Below are 19,101 nucleotides of genomic sequence, written 5' to 3'. Positions count from 1 at the left end.
TTGTTTGTTTGTTTGTTTGTTTGTTTTCTTTTCTTTCTCCCCCCCTTTCTATTTTTCCCACAGGTGCGACAACAAAACCTGGAGTGCTGAAAAGACTAGAGTTAGACCGTGTTGAACACATTAACGTCAGCTCAAGACCAGTGAGCACAGGAGAGTAAGGAGACAGCACCACCAAATCCCATTGGCATTCTACCATAGAAGTTCATATCATAAACCCAGGGATTCAGAACAAAGCAATTTAAGAAGCAGAGGCCAACAAGAAGAGCCTCACAAACAATGGGAAGACAAAGAAACAATTCCCAAATGAAAGGAAAGGAGGAAGTCTCAGAAAGAATACTAACCGAAAAAGAGGCAAGTCAACTATCAGATACTGAGTTCAAAGCAATGGTCATCAGGAAGCTCACTGAGCTCTCTGAACTCAAAGAGAACTACCAGAAACTACAAGGAAACTACAATGAACTCACTGCAAACTATATCAACATGAAAAAGGAAATAGAAAATATCAACAAGAGCCAAGAGGAAATGAAGAATACAATTTCTGAATTGAAGAACACAGTAGAAGGAATTAAAAGCAGACTTGATGAAGCAGAGGATCGGATCAGCGAGCTGGAGGATAAAGTAGAAAAAAACACCCAGAAGGAGCAAGAAAAGGAAAAGAGGCTCAGAAAGAATGAAGAGGCAATAAGGGAAATGCAGGACAACATGAAACGTAACAATATCCGTATAATAGGAATACCAGAAGGAGAAGAAGAAGAGCAAGGGATAGAAAACCTGTTTGAAAAAGTAATGATGGAAAATTTCCCTAATCTGAGGAGAGAAAAAGTCACCCAAATCCAGGAATCACAGAGAGTCCCAAACAAGAGGAACCCAAAGAGACCCACTGCAAGACACATCATAATTAAAATGGCAAATTTCCAAGACAAAGAGAGGATCTTAAAGGCAGCAAGGGAGAAAAAGGAAGTAACATACAAGGGAGCCCCAATAAGGTTAGCAACTGACTTCTCAATGGAAACGCTCCAAGCCAGAAGAGAATGGCAAAAAATATTCCAAGTAATGAGAACCAGAGGCCTGCAACCAAGACTACTTTACCCAGCAAGGCTCTCAATCAAGATAGAAGACCAAATAAAGAGTTTCCCAGACAAAAGAAGTCTAAAAGAATACAGCTCCACCAAACCAGCTCTGCAAGAGATGCTAAAGGGACTGCTTTAAGGAAAGGAAGGAAAAGAGAAAGACAGAGGAACACAGGTAGGAAATAATGGCAATGAATAACTACCTATCGATAATAACCTTAAACGTAAATGGATTAAATGCTCCAATCAAAAGACATAGAACAGCTGAATGGATAAGAAAACATGACCCACACATATGCTGCCTACAAGAAACCCATCTCAGGACAAAAGACTTACACAGACTGAAAGTGAAGGGCTGGAAACAAATCTTCCAAGCAAACGGACAGGAAAAAAAAGCAGGGGTAGCAATACTCATATCTGACAAAATAGACTTCCAAAGAAGGGCCATAAAGAGAGACCCAGAAGGTCACTTCATAATACTCAAAGGAAGAATCCACCAAGAAGACATAAACATTGTAAATATATATGCACCCAACATAGGAGCACCCAAATACATAAAGAAAATCTTGGAGGATTTCAAGAAAGATATTGACAGCAACACAATTATAGTAGGGGATTTTAACACCCCACTATCAAAAATGGACAGGTCTTCCAAACAAAAGATCAACAAAGATATTGTGTCACTTAACAATACCTTAGAGGAAATGGACTTAACTGATATATACAGAGCTTTTCATCCCAAAGAAGCAAAATACACGTTCTTTTCAAGTGTCCATGGAACTTTTTCAAAGATAGACCACATGATAGGACACAAAGCAAGCCTCAACAAATTCAAGAAAATTGAAATCATATCAAGCATCTTCTCTGACCACAAGGGTCTGAAACTAGAAACCAACCCCAAGGGTAAAAACCCAAAACACTCAAAAGCATGGAGACTGAATAGCATGCTATTAAACAATGAATGGGTCAAGAATGAGATTAGGGAAGAAATCAAAAACTTCCTGGAAACAAATGAAAACGAACTCACAACAACCCAAAACCTATGGGACACAGCAAAGGCAGTCCTGAGAGGGAAGTTCATAGCAATACAGGCCTACCTTAAGAAGTTAGAAACAGTTCAAACAAACAACCTAACCCTACGCCTACAAGAACTGGAGGAACAACAACAAAGACAGCCCAGAGCAAGCAGAAGGAAGGAAATAACCAAGATCAGAGCAGAACTAAATGACATAGAGACTAAAAGCACAATTGTAAGGATCAATGAATCCAGGAGCTGGTTCTTTGAAAAGATAAACAAAATCGACAAGCCTTTAAGTAGGCTCATCAAGAAAAAAAGAGAGAGGATCCAAATAAACAGAATTAGAAATGAAAGTGGAGAGATTACAACTGATACCACAGAAATACAAAGGATCGTAATAAATTACTATGAAGACCTGTATGCTAAGAAATTTGAAAACCTAGATGAAATGGACACATTTCTAGAAAAATATAATCTTCCAAAACTGAATGAAGAAGAAGCAGAAAACCTGAACAGACCAATATCAGCAAAGGAAATTGAAGAAGTCATCAAGAAACTCCCATCACACAAAAGCCCTGGACCAGATGGTTTCACAGGAGATTTCTACAAAGCATTTAAGGAAGAACTAACCCCTATCCTTCACAGACTATTCGAAAAAATCCAAACTGATGGAAGACTCCCAAACTCTTTTTATGAAGCCAACATCATCCTAATCCCAAAACCAGATAAAGACACAACGAAGAAAGAAAACTTCAGGCCAATATCGCTGATGAACATAGACGCTAAAATTCTCAACAAAATATTAGCAAACCGCATCCAGCAATATATTAAAAAGATCATCCACCATGACCAAGTGGGATTCATCCCAGGGATGCAAGGATGGTACAATATTCGCAAATCAATAAACATAATACATCACATCAACAACAGCAAAGACAAAAATCACATGATCATATCAATAGATGCGGAAAAAGCATTTGATAAGATACAGCACCCATTTCTGATAAAAACACTCAGCAAAGTGGGAATAAAGGGAGCAGTCCTCAACATAATTAAGGCCATATATGAGAGACCTACAGCCAACATCACACTAAATGGACAAAAACTTAGAGCTTTCCCACTAAGATCAGGAACTAGACAAGGATGCCCTCTCTCACCACTCCTATTCAACATAGTATTGGAAGTCCTAGCCACAGCAATCAGACAAGAAAAAGCAATAAAAGGCATCCAAATTGGAAAGGAGGAAATGAAACTGTCACTGTTTGCAGACGACATGATAGTGTACATGGAAAACCCTATAGACTCCACTCAAAAACTACTCGACCTAATAAATGAATTTGGCAAAACAGCTGGATACAGAGTCAATACCCAGAAATCAAAGGCATTCCTGTACACCAGCAACGAAACTGCAGAAACAGAAATCAGGAAAAAAATCCCATTCGATATAGCAACAAGAAAAATAAAGTACCTAGGAATAAACCTAACCAAGGAGGTAAAAGACCTGTACTCAGAAAACTACACAACACTGAAGAAAGAAATTAAGGAAGATACAAACAAATGGAAGCATGTACCATGTTCATGGATTGGAAGAATCAACATTATCAAAATGGCCATACTACCCAAAGCAATTTATAGATTCAATGCAATCCCTATTAGAGTACCCATGACATATTTCACAGATATAGAACAAACATTGCAGAAATTCATATGGAACCATAAACGACCTCGAATAGCTGCAGCAATTTTGAGAAAGAAAAACAAAGCAGGAGGGATCACAATACCTGATATCAAACTGTATTACAAGGCCACTGTAATCAAAACAGCCTGGTACTGGCATAAAAACAGGCACATAGACCAATGGAACAGAATAGAGAGCCCAGAAATAAACTCAAGTCTATACGATCAATTAATATTTGACAAAGGAGGCAGGAGCATAAAATGGAGCAAAAACAGCCTCTTCAACAGATGGTGTTGGGAGATCTGGACAGCTACGTGCAAAAAAATGAAACTCGATCACCAACTTACGCCATACACGAAAATAAACTCAAGATGGATAAAAGACTTAAATATAAGCCGTAACACCATAAAAGTCCTTGAGGAAAACATTGGCAAGAAAATCTCAGACATTCCACGCAGCAACATCCTCACAGACACATCCCCTAAAGCAAGGGACATAAAGGAAAGAATAAACAAATGGGACCTCATCAGAATAAAAAGCTTCTGCATGGCTAAAGAAAACAGCACCAAATTACAAAGAGTACCAACAGTATGGGAAAACATATTTGCCAATGATACCTCAGACAAGGGCCTGATCTCCAAAATATATAAAGAACTCACTCGACTCCACTCCAGGAAGACAAACAACCCAATTAAAAAATGGGCAAAGGACTTGAACAGACACTTCTGCAAGGAAGACATACAGAGGGCCCAGAGACATATGAAAAGATGCTCAGCATCACTAGCCATCAGAGAGATGCAAATTAAAACCACAATGAGGTATCATCTCACACCAGTCAGAATGGCCAACATAAACAAATCCACAAACAAATGTTGGAGAGGATGTGGAGAAAAGGGAACCCTCGTGCACTGTTGGTGGGAATGCAGACTGGTGAGGCCACTGTGGAAAACAATATGGAATTTCCTCAGAAAACTAAAAATGGAACTGCCCTTTGACCCAGTAATTCCGCTGCTGGGATTATACCCTAAGAACACTGAAACACCAATCCAAAAGAATCTGTGCACCCCAATGTTCATAGCAGCACAATTTACAATAGCCAAGTACTGGAAGCAACCGAAGTGCCCATCAGCAAACGAGTGGATCCAAAAACTATGGTATATTTACACAATGGAATTCTACGCAGCAGAGAGAAAGAAGGAGCTTATACCCTTTGCAACAGCATGGATGAAACTGGAGAGCATTATGCTAAGTGAAATAAGCCAGGAAGTGAGGGACAAGTACCATATGATCTCACCTTTAACTGGAACATAAGCAATAGAAGAAAAAAGCAAACAAAATATAACCAGAGACATTGAAGTTAAGAACAATCTAACAATAGCCAGGGCGTGGGTGGGGGGTGGGGGCGGGGATAGTGGGAAGAGGGTATTACAGGAACTACTATAAAGGACACATGGACAAAACCAAGGGGGAGGGTGGAGAGGGGGGAGGGAGGTGGGTTCACCTGGGGTGAGGTAGAGGGATGGGGAGAAAAGGCATACAACTGTAATTGCATAACAATAAAAAAAAAACAAAAAAAAAAAACTTATTACTATTGGTTGGCCAAAAAGTTCATTTGTTTTCTCCGTAAGATGGCTCTAGTAGTGCTTAGTTGTCTTTAACTTCATTTGAAAATATTTTGTTAGATTGTATGGTGACAGCTGTCATATGAGTGTGCATTAAAAAACACTTATCAAAATTGGTGAATTTTTGTGTAGTCATCTTAATACTGAAGATAAAAAAGTAAGCAACATTTTGGCATATTATGCTTTATTATTTCAAGAAAGGTAAAAACATAACTGAAATGCAAAGAAAGATTTCTACAATTTATGGAGAAGGTGCTGTGACTGACTAATTGAATGTGTCAAAAGTGGTTTGTGAAGTTTTGTGCTGGAGATTTCTCCCTGGACAATACTCCATGGTCAGGTAGACCAGTTGAAGTTGATAACAATCAAATCGAGACATTAGTTGAGAACAATATAGCTGACATACTCAAAATAGCCAGATCAAGTGTTGAGAATTATTTGCACCTGCTTGGTTATGTTAATCGGTTTGATGTTTGCGTTCCACATAAGCAAAAAAACCCTTCTTGACTGTATTTCCACATGAAATTGTCTACTTAAACGTAATGAAAATGTTCTGTTTTTAAAATATTGTGATGGATGACAAAAAGTGGATACTTTCCAGCAATGTGGAAAGGAAAAGATCGTGGGGCAAGTGAAATGAACCACCACCAATTACACTAAAGGTCTGTCTTCATCCAGAGATGGTGACGTTATATATACGGTGGGATTGGAAGGGAGTCCTCTATTATGAGATCCTTCTGGAAAACCCAATGATTAATTCCAACAAGTACTGCTCCCAATTAGACCAGCTGGAAGCAGCACTCGATGAAAGGCGTCTGGAGTTAGTCAACAGAAAGCTCACAGTCTTCCATCAGGATAACGCAAGACCTCATCCTTCTTTGACAACCAGGCAAAAACTTTTACAGCTTGGCTGGGAAGTTCTGATTCATTCATTGTATTCACCAGACACTGCACCTTCAAATTTCCATTTATTTTGGTCTTTAATGGAAAAAATTTCAATTTCCTGGAAGACTGCAAAAAACACTTGGAGCAGTTCTTTGCTCAAAAAGATAAAAAAGTTTTGGAAAGATGCAATTATGAAGCTGCCTGAAGGATGGCAGAAGGTAGTGGGACAAAACGGTGAATATGTTGTTCACTGCAGTTATTGGTGAAAATGAAAAATGTGTCTTTTATTTTTACTTAAAAGCTGAACAAACTTTTTGGCTAACCGATTTGTAACCGATTTTTACAAAATCACTATTGTTTCTTTATAGTTAAAATATGTGTTAGGAGGTTTGTAATTGGAACTGATGGTCTCATCTCTAGCCCTGTAATGAATATAGAACCATGTCGAATTCCGTTGGTCTTGGTAACTATGTAGTCCTACCTCACTCAGCTTGGAATCAAGGAATACACCACCCTCATCTATTGAGGCTGCTCCCTGAGCGCTCACTGTGGCCAGGCACGGTGGGCAGTGCTGGCAGGACATGGAAGGTATAGGCAGAGAAGGACATGCGCACAACAGATTGTGATGCATGTGACAAAGTTAATGGGACTGTGCTTCCTCCTTTGGGAGCTTCCTCCTCTGAGTTTTCATTTATCCTTCTGGGTAAGTCTGGAAAGGTTTCACAGAGAATGTGGACTTGATTTGGTCTTGAAGCAAGTTTGCCGAGTCAGAGTGGGTGAGGGTGCAGGAGCAACTGTGCAGGAGAGGAGAGAAGGCAGGATCGTGCCCTGTGTGGGGAAGGTGGTGCTGTGGGCTGGACATGGCCGAGGGGCATGGAGCAGCTCTTGTGCCTGAGTCTGGGGGCATGGGGCTTGATTCTGCATTGAGAGGAACCGTGGAGGATTTTCTAAGCTAAAAAATGACATTCTTCCCTGGCACCATGTCCTCTCTTCCACTAAAATCTCCACCAATTGCAATTCACTTGAGTTATTAAAAGTTGAAGGGTGAAAGCAAGCTTTTTTTCTCTGTCATTATTTAGTGTAAGAATTATCAGGAGTCAGCAAACTTCAGGACTTTTTTAAAAAGACATTTAATGCATTGTATTGTATGGCATTGTTTTGTGATGCAATTTACGTTATTTGCCGGGTGCTGGAATAAGGAAAGCTGCATGTGCAACAGCCTTGCGTTTTCACAGTCCTTAGCCTCAAGGAAATTAAAATCCTATTTTTGTCTTAACATTTGTACTTTTCCCTGTTTTCAAACATGGGAAAGTCTCAAGAATGATTGATTCTTGTTTGATGCTTCTTCTGGTTTAAGAAAAACCTTCAAATTGTCTCTATTTTCTAGGCTTACCAAGAGGTTAAAGAGTGAGTCCCTGAGGTCCGACTTTACAATAGATTTGAAACATGAGGTATGTCATGGTATGTTTGGTTAAAAGTCTCAGTAATCAGGAATTCATGTCTTCGGGTATAAAAGGTGTTCTGTATTTCCCAACAGTGCACCCTCTCTACCCTCCATGCATCATCTTCCTACCAAGGTCATGTGGTTCCCTGAATCCAGATGAAGTTGTGTCTGCTGGCACTTGCTCAGCAGCTCACTTGTTTGTGCTTCTGTGGTTTTTCTCAGAGTGTTCCTGCCCCTTTGGAACCTTATCCCGCTATTCTCTGAGTCCTGCATTGAAGTCCTCAGTAAGGACTTGCACTTGCTTTTGCTGCCAGAGGGTGTACCGATGTGGGGCCACTTTAAATTCCTCTGGAGTTGTTTGGACACCGTAAGTGGTACAATTAGGGAGGCCTACCTTTTGGTTACAAAACCCAGAGGGCATTTGGAGATGGTTTCCGCTCCATTTAGCTCCAGAGCCCCAGCTCAGTGTGGGATTTGTGTTAGACACCCCGCCTCGGTGGGTTATAGGCTGTATGCCCATGAGTCCAGTCAGAAGCTCGGCATCCCCAGGGCTCCGCTGGTACCTGCTGAGGAGGGCTGTCCTGGGTGCCTTCTTCCCAGGTTCTCACTGTTGCATTTTGCCCTCACAAGCTCCACTTTTGTGCAAATGTAGCAATTCATTAGCAGTGATTTTAAAGATATTTTGTCAGCATTTTTAGATGTTTTCCACAAGTCAAATATGTTACCACCATACTACAGGAAACCAGTCACAATAATATTTTGTTGCATCTTTCTATGTGATGTTTGAGAATCCTCAAAAGAGTTTCCCTACAATTGCTTAGGACAACTTTGGAATTTTTGCAAGTCAGAATATTGATTCTTAGTTAATTTTTTTAATAAAAGATAAATCAAATCACATGAATTACTATTTTTGTAAGTCAAGAAGCTGTTGAATAAGACAGATTGACATGCTTCGGTCTAGTAATATCTGTAGATGGTGTGGTTGCTCTTCCTTGAGCTGTTTCATAGCTTCCATTACTTGTGGGGTTGGTTGAGTTCTCTCACTCACAGCTGGTTTCCGGTCATCGAACAGATTGCTCTCTACATCTGGGACAAAGGTGACGGACCTCCTCTTACTCCAGTGCCTGAGCTGTGTACAGACAGCGCGGACGTCCACTGTGCTACCACATTTCACTCTTTTCTGCCCCTTTGTGTAAGTAATAGAAGAAAAACTTCTTGTACATCAGACGAAAATGTACTCGCTGTGCATATGTTGTGCCATACCTTACATACTGAAAAAAATTAACCTTTGCTATGTGCCAGGTGAGAAGCGTATAGATTTTTCCGTTAATAACAGCCCTCTAAGGTAAACACTATCCTCACCCCAGTTTACAAAGAAGAGAGGGGCACTGAGGACTGCTTGCTCACGGTTACACAGTGAGTGGGTGGGAAGGGAGGGTGTGACCAGCACCATCTCCCTCTAAAGCCTTTACATTTACACAGCATTGACTGCTGTGGCCTTTGGAGCCACTTCTTTTGTTGATGATCCAGCATGTGTTTACTGGAATACCTATTTCACTTCCTAGAAAAGAAATTTCAAACATTTCCCATGACACCCAAACCTCTCCTCAAGCCCGTCTCATTATTCTCTTACCTGGTGACCTCGCAGCAATCTCACCTGAGACTGTCCAGAACCCCTGAACTCTCTCATTTTGGCAGACCCTCAATCCAATCTCCAGGACGAGCCTGAAGACCACTGAAACTCACTAACTTGCTACCAGTTCTTTCTCATAAGGAAACGCTTACTCACTACCTCATATGTTGTCTGCTCTCCTCAAGTCAGTCACACAGAAGTCTGTGTGTTGCGTTTTTGAGAGGTGAATATATATTCACATATACACAGCAACAATGGGGAGAATCTGTAACATTTGGTTAATTGTAGATAGTATGCTTGCTTGTCCTCTAATGCTTGCTCTAGGGAATCTGGGAAGAGAGGGCGACCCCCTAGTGCCTTAAGTAACATGACAAAGCTGTAGTTAGATGTTACTATAAGTGAGCCCAAGTGATGTAGGAGGCCTGACTGCATTTTACTGAAGGCCTAAGACCGGTGAAGGAGCAGTCAGAACACCCACAATGCAGCCCGTGGCCTTGGGACTGAGCTGTCCACAGATCTCTCTCTGCCCCTTTCATCTGAGTGATCAGCTTGCTTGGAACCAGCTCAGGGCTCCTGCCACCTGCTCCTTCCCTGCCAGGTGTGGGAACTAATCCTGCTTTTGGCAGAGGACAGAATATCACTGTAACCTAGATTGGGTAGACAATAAAGAGGCCATAAAAGTACTTTAAATGTCAAAGTAAGGCCAGGCCCATCAGAGGGGGTCATCCCTTATTTTACACTAAGACAGCCCCTTAGTTCTCACCTTTTGTCAAAACCTTCACCAGCTGGAAATAGGAAAGGGAAGGTAGCTGACATTTATTGGGCACCTATGATGTGCTTAATAAAAGCAGCTTTACTGGTGAGTATTTTTCCCGCTTTTTAAATGGCAGACTGAAGTTCAGAGAGCTGAGGGGACTTGTCCAGATGACATAGTGTGTGAGTGGCAGAGCTGGGATGCTAGTCCCATTCTGGATGACATGAAAAGCTTTGTTGTCATTTGAACTATATATAGTCTCTTTCCTCCCTAAAACTTCATCCTGGAAACAGGTTCTATGTGCCTGATACTGACTGGTGCATTCGACCTTTGGAGCATATGAGATCTGGTGTGGGTATGAAGTTAGGATAACATGGGCTCATATACTCATATATTTGTCCTTGTTTTTTTTAGGGGACTCCAGTGAAGAAGGAGGATATTTTTGTTGCAGTAAAAACGTGCAAGAAATTTCACAGTGAAAGAAGTATGTTCTGGGTTATTCATTTTTATTGACCTTTTAGAATCTGAATTTCCTTCTTAAAAAAATACAAAACAGTTATAAACTCAAGGAAAGGATATTGACACATATATTATTGAAGTTAAGGCATTAATTAATTGGTATTCCTCATCATACCACTTCAATTACAGAGATCAATTAGAAAGGACACTTTTGTATTAAAATCTGGATGTTCCTAACCTTTCTAAATACTGTTTAAGGCAGCATTTTAAATTGGAAATGGACAAGCTCGGCTGTTGCAATCTTGGAGACAGTATGTGAATAACAATGCATTTTGCAAAACAATGTTCTATTATGTCCAGCCACCAAACCAAATGAGAATAGAGAGGGGATTTCAAGGTGAAAGAATGCCAAGAAAGAATGTTTTTTTGAAGACTGTTCCTTCTTTTTACATTATTTCAAACGCAAACATCGGAACTTTTAAGATACGTGTTTTCAGAAAAAGTTGCCTTGTAGGCAGCAGCAGTGGTCCCTCCTTAAGGAGATCCTGTCATGCAGATGGATGTTTTTATTCAAGTTTTCCATGTCATTACAGAGTTCTAAGACATTGACATCAATTAAAATATGGTTATAATCAACAATATCTTAAAAATATGGTAACTATAAACTTTTACATTTGCCTAAAATAGTCATCTTAAGTTCCAAGTCGTATTACATCAGCCTAAATGAATATAGCATTCATTATATAAGGAGTCCCAAAATACTATTAAAAATCAATATAGTATTTAAAATTTTCATTTATCACAAATTTAACCTAGATTTAATATTCATTTGCTTTTTTCATAATGTGGAAGGGCTTTGTGGGACAATTCTTAAATATCTTTCACAAAAAGTATAAAGGGAAATGAACTAGGTTGCTTTTTATTTTTTAACAGCAAGCAGAAGTATTTGAATTAATTTATTTTACTTGGATCTTGAAGTTACACTTAGAGTAGCATTGCTTTCACTGTATTATGTGAAAGGTGGTGGTGGTGATGGTGGAGATGGTGGTGGCCGTGGTGGTGATGGAGGGGGGCAGGTGGTGGTGGTGGTGTTTTCTCTTTTGAAATACATTTTTCAGGTGACAGTAGGCAGTAAAATTAGGAATTATCCCTGTCAAATTTTTAATATTCTACAGAAATGAAAAGGTTGCAAATTTTAATTTAGTAATTTCGAATAATTTAGTTTATTGTTCTCTTATTTGAATAAGGTTGAGTGATCTTTTAAGATATCCATCAAATGCTTTATATTTTAATTTTGAGTCAAAGTCTTTAAAAAGTAAAGAATCGTAAAAGCCTGATAGGAGCATTAAAACCAAACACCCCAAAGCCAGGTGCATTGATGTCCTGCTATTAATTTGGATCTGGAGGGTCAATGAAGCCTAAAACCTTTTATGGGACTTTCACAGGTGGGTTCTGTGGCACGTCTTCTTTAAACTTGGACTTGTTTGTTTGAGGGGATATTCTAAGGCAGCAGGATTTTAGGGACTTTGATGACCATTTGGCTGGATGGAATGAAGCCCGACAGGTCCTGGCCTCTGCCTTCCTTCTGGAAGTCTAGTCTAGCCACCAGTTGGTGCAAAGAATTACCTAGTTAGTAATCATGTTAGTTACAATGACAGTGCCAGTAACTGCTTCTGACTGCTCTCTTTACAGTTTCTGGTGTGTTTTTCACATACATTCTGTCATCTCATGTTGACAATTCCTTACGATGTGGTAGCTAATGTTATTCACTTAATATTGTAGAGAAAGCTGAGTATAGTCGAGAACAGCTGGCCCAAGTTCCTGTGGTTTGTTGAGTAGGGCAGCTGGAGCTTGGGTTTTCTGGCTCCAAATTCCCTCTTCTGCCTGCCACAGCACAGCTATACTGTGATCTCCTTGGATGTATTTCAAACCTAACACTTGATAAATAATAGTATTTGATATTTGTGTTGATGCTCAAGGTCAGCTTTGGCCTGGCCAGATATTGTGAAAGTCGCCTTTATTTTCAGTAGCAATGGGGATATCTGGAAACTGAAAGCCACAGATGATCTCAAATATACATCGAGTAGGGAATTTAGACTGCTACCCCATCAAGCATATTACTGCTGCAGTCAAGCAGAATACATGGAATGGGGGTGTCTTTTTTTTCTCTTTCTTTCCCTGTATACCTGTGGTAGAAACACTTGAAGTTACAAAGGCCAAGTGACAATGGAGGAAAATAAAACTTAGACTGTATTTGTCTGACAAAATGAGAGTGGGCTCTACTGTTAGTGAGTTTTCTGATGGCAAGTTGTCACTTGTAGGTATGCTGCCCCCCAGGACTGAGCCTAAGTGGACACTGGTGATGGCCCCTACTCCAGGCTTCTCGCAATGTTGGCCAGCCCCCGGGAAGAGGGTGAGGGGTGGGACATTTTTGTCCTAGGCTCTAGTCAAGGCAAGGGCAAATATACATTGAACTCATTGTTTTATACTCATGGAAAAACTGAGATTAAAGTCAAGTTCCAAAATTATTTTACCTCTTGTTTTGGTTTTTTTTAGGGGGGGTAACAGTGAAACTAACAATTATGTAACTGCTTGTGTTTGGATTCTGATTTATTTTCTTTTTAAATATATTTTATTGATTATGCTATTACAGTTGTCCCATTTCCCCCCTTTATTCCCCTCCCCCCTGCACATCCCCTCCTACCTACATTCCCCCACCTTAGTTCATGTCCATGGGTCATACATGTAAGTTCTTTGGCTTCCCCATTTCCTGTACTATTCTTAACCTCCCCCTGTCTATTTTGTACCTACCATTTATACTTCTTATTCCCTGTACCTTTTCCCCCCATTCTTCCCCTCTCCTTCTTTCCTTCCTCACTGATAAACCCTCCTTGTGATCTCCATTTCTGTGATTCTGTCCCTGTTCTAGTTGTTTGCTTAGTTTGTTTTCTTTGGGTTTTTTTTTTTTTTTTTAGGTTCAGTTGTTGATAGTTGTGATTTGTTGTCATTTTAATGTTCATATTTTTGATCATCTCCTTTTCTTAGATAAGTCCCTTTAACATTTCATATAATAAGGGCTTAGTGATGATGAACTCTTTAACTTGACCTTATCTGGGAAGCACTTTATCTGCTCTTCCATTCTAAATGATAGCTTTGCTGGATAGAGTCATCTCAGATGTAGGCCCCTGCCTTTCATGACTTTGAATACTTCTTGCCAGCCCCTTCTTGCCTGCAAGGTTTCTTTTGAGAAATCAGCTGGTAGTCTTATGGGAACTCCTTTGTAGGTAACTCTCTCCTTTTCTCTCGCTGCTTTTAAGATTCTCTCCTTATCTTTAATCTTGAGTGATGTAATTCTGATGTGCCTTGGTGTGTGCTTCCTTGGATCCAACTTGTTTGGGACTCTCTGAGCTTCCTGGACTTCCTGGAAGTCTATTTCCTTTGCCAGATTGAAAAAGTTCTCCATTTTTTTTTCAAATAAGTTTTCAATTTCTTGCTCTTCCTTTTCTTCTGGCACCCTTATGATTTAGATGTTGTAATGTTTAAGGCTGTCCCAGAGATTCCTAAGCCTCTCCTCATTTTTTTGAATTCTTGTTTCTTCATTCTGTTCTGGTTGAATGGTTACTTCTTCTTTCTGCTCCAAACCGTTGATTTGAGTCCTGGTTTCCTTCCCTTTACTGTTGGCTCCCTGTACATTTTCCTTTATTTCACTTTTCATAGCCTTCACTTTTTCCTATATTTTGCAACCATACTCAACCAATTCTGTGAGCATCCTGATAACCAGTGTTTTGAACTGTGCATCTGATAGGTTGGCTATCTCTTCATTGCTTAGCTGTATTTTTTCTGGAGCTTTGATCTGTTCTTTAATTTGGGTCTTTTTTTTTTTTTTTTTGTCTCATGCCTGTTATGTAGTAAGGGGCGGAGCCTTAGGTATTCACCAGGGTGGGGCAACCCACGTTGCTCCATTGTGGCGCTGTAAGTGGGGGAGGGGTCAGAGAGGGAACAATGCCACTTGCTGAGCTCTCAACTGGCTTTCAGTCACTTCCTCTGATACCCACAAGCAAACTGGGCTCTTCTGGTGCTGATTCCTGGGTGGGTGGGTTTGTATACATCCCAGGACCCCATGGGTCTCTCCAATGACCTGTCCTGTGAGTCTGGGAGTTTCTCCTGCCACCACAATCCTCATAGGTTTTTTCAGTTAGAGGTTTTGAGGCTTTATTTCCCCAGGCTGGAACTCTGGGTTGCTCAGTCTGTCTTGCTCCCCAGTTGTTCTTTCCAGTTTTTCCACATGTGAAAGTGGGACCACCTGATCCGCCAGCCACCCCCTTGCCCATTCCAGTCCTCCAGCCACTGCCTTGCCACGAGTCCTCTCACCTGGCTGTCCATCTCCGCCCCTGCTACCCATCTGGATAAATGTTTCTTCACTAACTCCTTGGTTGTCAGACTTCTATACAGGTCTATTTTCTGGCAGTTGTTTGTTTCTAAATTTGTTGTTCTCCTTGTTTTGGTTGTGTGAGGAGGCACAGTGTATCTTCCTATGCCTCCATCTTGACTAGAAGCCGTGGATTCTGATTTAAATAAAAAAAGAATTCTTAGGACACGGTCAACTAAAACATATTTTGTCTTTTGGCTTAAGTAAGAAGTTTATGTCAAAATAGCAAAACTCTGAGATGCAAGTATTCAGTAGGGTTTTACGAAACTATTAGAATTACATAAAGTAAGGAATTGGGTGTAGCATTTTAGAGTATATTTAAGCAAGGAGATTTCTGGAATTTAATATCAGCTTGGTCACTTCCTCCTGGGCTAGTGTTCTTCAGTATGTGAGGTGATAATGTGAAGAATTTCCTTCGCATCCCTCTGCCTTTGTGCATGTCTCAGGCGTCTCCGGGCAGCCGCTGCCCTGCCCATTGGAGGGTGGTGGTGAGATGCTCGCCTGCCATCTCCTTCTAATTAAAGAGGTTGCATTGTTATTTGCTCAGCCTTTAGTGCTTTTCACAGCTTTCTGAGTACCTAAAAATAAACACTTTATTGCTTTTAGATTAAAAACATCCATTTGGAATCTGTACTGCAGTGATCTTGTCTAGAAGAGGCAGAGCAGAACAAACATACTGAAAGGAGTGTGCGGTGGCCGTGCTCTCTGATTAGAGAGGCTGAGAGGTGCTGACCCGCAATCTGCTTATTTACAATGTGAGACTTGAATTAAAATGCAGCCAGGGGCAAGGCTCCTGCTGTGTTAAATGGAGTGATTAGATTAATCAGTAAAGACTGGACAGGAGTCTGGGGTTGCCTCCCCCAGTTCTCCCCTGCCTGTGGAACAGATGAAGATGTCCCAGATTGCCCTAAAATCTTTCAGATCAGCCATGAGGGATGCGGTTTAGTCTTCCGTCCACCCCATCTCTGCCATCAGGAATTAAAGCACAGTCTGGGCAGGTGTCTGTAACCCTCTCCTGAGATGAACACCCAGGGTGTTATTTTGTGGTCATTGGCTTGCAAACTGAGACAATGGTCTGTTTGTCAAAAATGGCAGATTCCATAAAATCAAGTCATTCACAGTTGATTGTGTGGTATCTTTTGTAGTGTGTTTGAGTGTCAAGTTCATTTTCATTTGGAATCAGAGTCTCACAGGTAAATTCACTGGGGTAAAAATGTGTGGTCAGTGTCTCATGGTGAGACAGAGCTCCTCCTGCCTCGAGACTTCTGGACACGTGGAAGATTTATGCCATCTGCGCAGCAGGCTTTTTATTATAGTCCAGTTTTTTACTTCGCTCCAATTTTAAGTTATCTTGCAGCAAACCTTCTTAAAAGAGACATTCACTGTTGTTTTATTATGTGGTAGGAAGTATACTTCTCTTTATCAGAAATGAGATATTAGATCATTAACTATTTTGACATATTTTTCAACATTTAATAACACTGCCTCAATACCATATAAAATATTTTATACATAATAGAATGAATTCAGTTTAGAACTCAAACAGTGCTAACAGAATTGCCCAATATTTTAAAAGTGTTAAGTAATTTAGAATTAAACTTGGTTGAAAATAAAGCCCTAATCTGTTATTATACAAAACTTAGCCTCAGCTTGAAATTCTTTGCCCCTGCCATATAAGACAATTCCACAGGAGTAACAGGGACAGATGGTACAAACTGTAGAATGCTTTTGGTACTATAGAATCATAATGCCTCATTATATTAAAATGGTTTATCTACTTTTAAATGATTGGTAATGGTGGTACTGTCTTGTACCAAAGAATGGAAGTTGCTTTATGAATAAAACTTTTCTTTAAACTAGTTCCAAAAGTGGCCCTAGGTGTCTTGGGATTCCTGCACAATTCCATCCTCACTTAACTATTTATTGAGCACCTACTACATCCCAGGCACTGTGTAAGGTGTTGGGGAAATCAGTCATACAGTAATTCTTACCTTTAGTGAAATTTCTGTTTCCACTGAAAGCTGAAAACGAGTAGTTAGGTATAGCAAAGAGCTAACTCGCACTCGATTTTGATTTTAATTTCAAGTTAGCTAATTGAGAAGGAATACCCGTGCTGTTTAATGAAGCAGTTAGAGCCACAAGAACTGATGGCTAAAGGCCAAGAAAAATGGAAGCAGAATCTGCATGGCTTGCAAGACCCAGTGCTGGGGACTGGGGAAAGTTCTTGACCTTTCCAGCCTTATGCATTGGAGACATTTCACCCAAGAGCAGGGACATTTAGAGCCTGCAAGCTGCAGGAAACCCCTTCTGGGGTCATTATGTGCAAAGCAAACTGCCAGTGTAATGTCAAGGTGAAAATAAAATTGTGCTAGAACTTAGAAATAGAACAGTGCGGAATTTTTTCCCCATGGCAACCTTATCATTAGTCACTGCATCTTTGTTTTGCCATAGAGAAATCTTTGTGTCTGTCTGCCTTTTTATGATTGCAGAAAAACTATGTTTTAATGTATAAAAATAATATTTAGTGAGTTAGAATTCACAGGTCTTTTTCTTAAAGCTGGTGAATAATGGACTATAAAATGGTGCACTTTTGCATTTTATATACAAAGGCTATCTGAGTTTGACTTTGAATTTGTTGGCTTACATAGTTAAACACTTAAATTTGGCATTGCATTGGCAGTTTTTGCATATAATTTGTTTTTATTTGGTCTGGGAAAAAGGAAAAGATCTCATAATGTCTCAAAATACTGCCTGAAGATTGGGTTCATCAGAGTTGAGATCCTTAAATTAACAGGGTATAAAATCTAGATAAGGTGACCTTTTCTATTAAAACTACAACGGAAGCCCCTTCTTTTCCTTAAAATTTAGAGATGCACAGACTTTAAAAAATCACAGAAGAAAATAGCTACTCAGATAGTTGGTCAAGTGAATTAATATCAAATAATGATCAGGCAGAGTTCTTTGTCAGGTGTGGATACAGAGCTGCCTTTTAACATGTTACCCTAAAGTTTTTTGTTGTTCTGCAACAACAGAAAAACAATTTATCATTAGTAATGGAGTTTTAAAATCTGCATTGGTTCTCAAGATCTTATTTCTCCCACATTTTTCCTAAGTGCAACAATAATATCAGACATCATACTCAAGTATAGTGGTTCCCAATGGTAGGGCCATGCCCTTTAGGGTTGGGTGGTCCTATTGGAATCTTTGGGTGGGGACAGTATAGTTTGAAAAGATACCCTCCCCCACATTGTAAGAGAGATAAAATTGCATCTCAGTCAGAACCACATCAAATATTCTAATGCTTGGAAGTAATTATATTCCCCACCTCCCTAAAAAGCTTTTTAAAAATCCAGTTGTGAATTTTAAATGAACCTTATTGGGAAAAGAGAAAAATTAGTGTAAATTAATTTAAACAGAACAGTATAATCAGACTGTTGATTATATACCGATTAAACACAGTCAGTATAATCAGAAAATGTATCATTATATGGAAGCAAGTGTATTTATAACCAGGAATGAAAAGACTCTGGTGCCTGGGCCCGGAGTCTAGTGAAAATGGCTCAGGAACAGGTTTTATTCGTATGCGTTTGGCATTTCTCAGGGTAAGAAAGTGAGCTCCAAGGCTTGGATCCCCTGAACAAGAACAAGTAACTCTTCTTTTTCTTTTTAGGAGATTGTGCTGCCCCTTCAGGATTCCAGGCTTCTCTATATAACTGCCACTGACTGTCGCTTCTCTCATTTTTTCAGTCCCCATTGTAAAGCAGACGTGGGCAGGTCAGGCCAGTCTCATTGAATACTACAGTGACCATGCAGAAAGTTCCATTCCTACAGTGGATCTGGGAATTCCTAATACAGACAGAGGTGCGTCCTTCATTCTTACCACTGCTCTTACTCAGAATGTCCATTCTGCACATATAGTAAATTCAACTAGTAATAAAATGAAGTATCTTCTAAATGCTATAGTTTTTGCCTTATGTAAATTTTTTCTTCCTCCCACCCCAACATTTTTACCCATGTATATGAGCTGATTTTTTTCAGGTTAAGCACTATGTTATAAGTACTAATACAGGTTGTACGTTTTTAGTAAGCCATAATTGATATGACTGGAC

The 19,101-nt window shown here is 39.9% G+C and overlaps 1 protein-coding gene across 3 annotated transcripts in view; it reads left to right on the top strand.

The window, feature by feature from the left end:
* The window catches only part of B3GLCT (beta 3-glucosyltransferase), a 133,226-nt gene that overhangs the window by 70,204 nt on the left and 43,921 nt on the right, over nucleotides 1–19,101 (top strand). For all 3 annotated transcript variants that reach the window (XM_053920712.1, XM_071220985.1, XM_053920711.1), the window contains 4 exons: nucleotides 7,661–7,724; nucleotides 8,790–8,909; nucleotides 10,519–10,588; nucleotides 18,740–18,853. In XM_053920712.1, coding sequence (XP_053776687.1) covers nucleotides 7,661–7,724; nucleotides 8,790–8,909; nucleotides 10,519–10,588; nucleotides 18,740–18,853 — 368 coding nt within the window. The remainder of the gene's footprint in view (nucleotides 1–7,660; nucleotides 7,725–8,789; nucleotides 8,910–10,518; nucleotides 10,589–18,739; nucleotides 18,854–19,101) is intronic.

This window comes from Desmodus rotundus, chromosome 3 (genome assembly GCF_022682495.2).
Source record: "Desmodus rotundus isolate HL8 chromosome 3, HLdesRot8A.1, whole genome shotgun sequence".
Classification (NCBI taxonomy): domain Eukaryota; kingdom Metazoa; phylum Chordata; class Mammalia; order Chiroptera; family Phyllostomidae; genus Desmodus; species Desmodus rotundus.
This window is presented reverse-complemented; position numbering and strand designations above follow the sequence as displayed.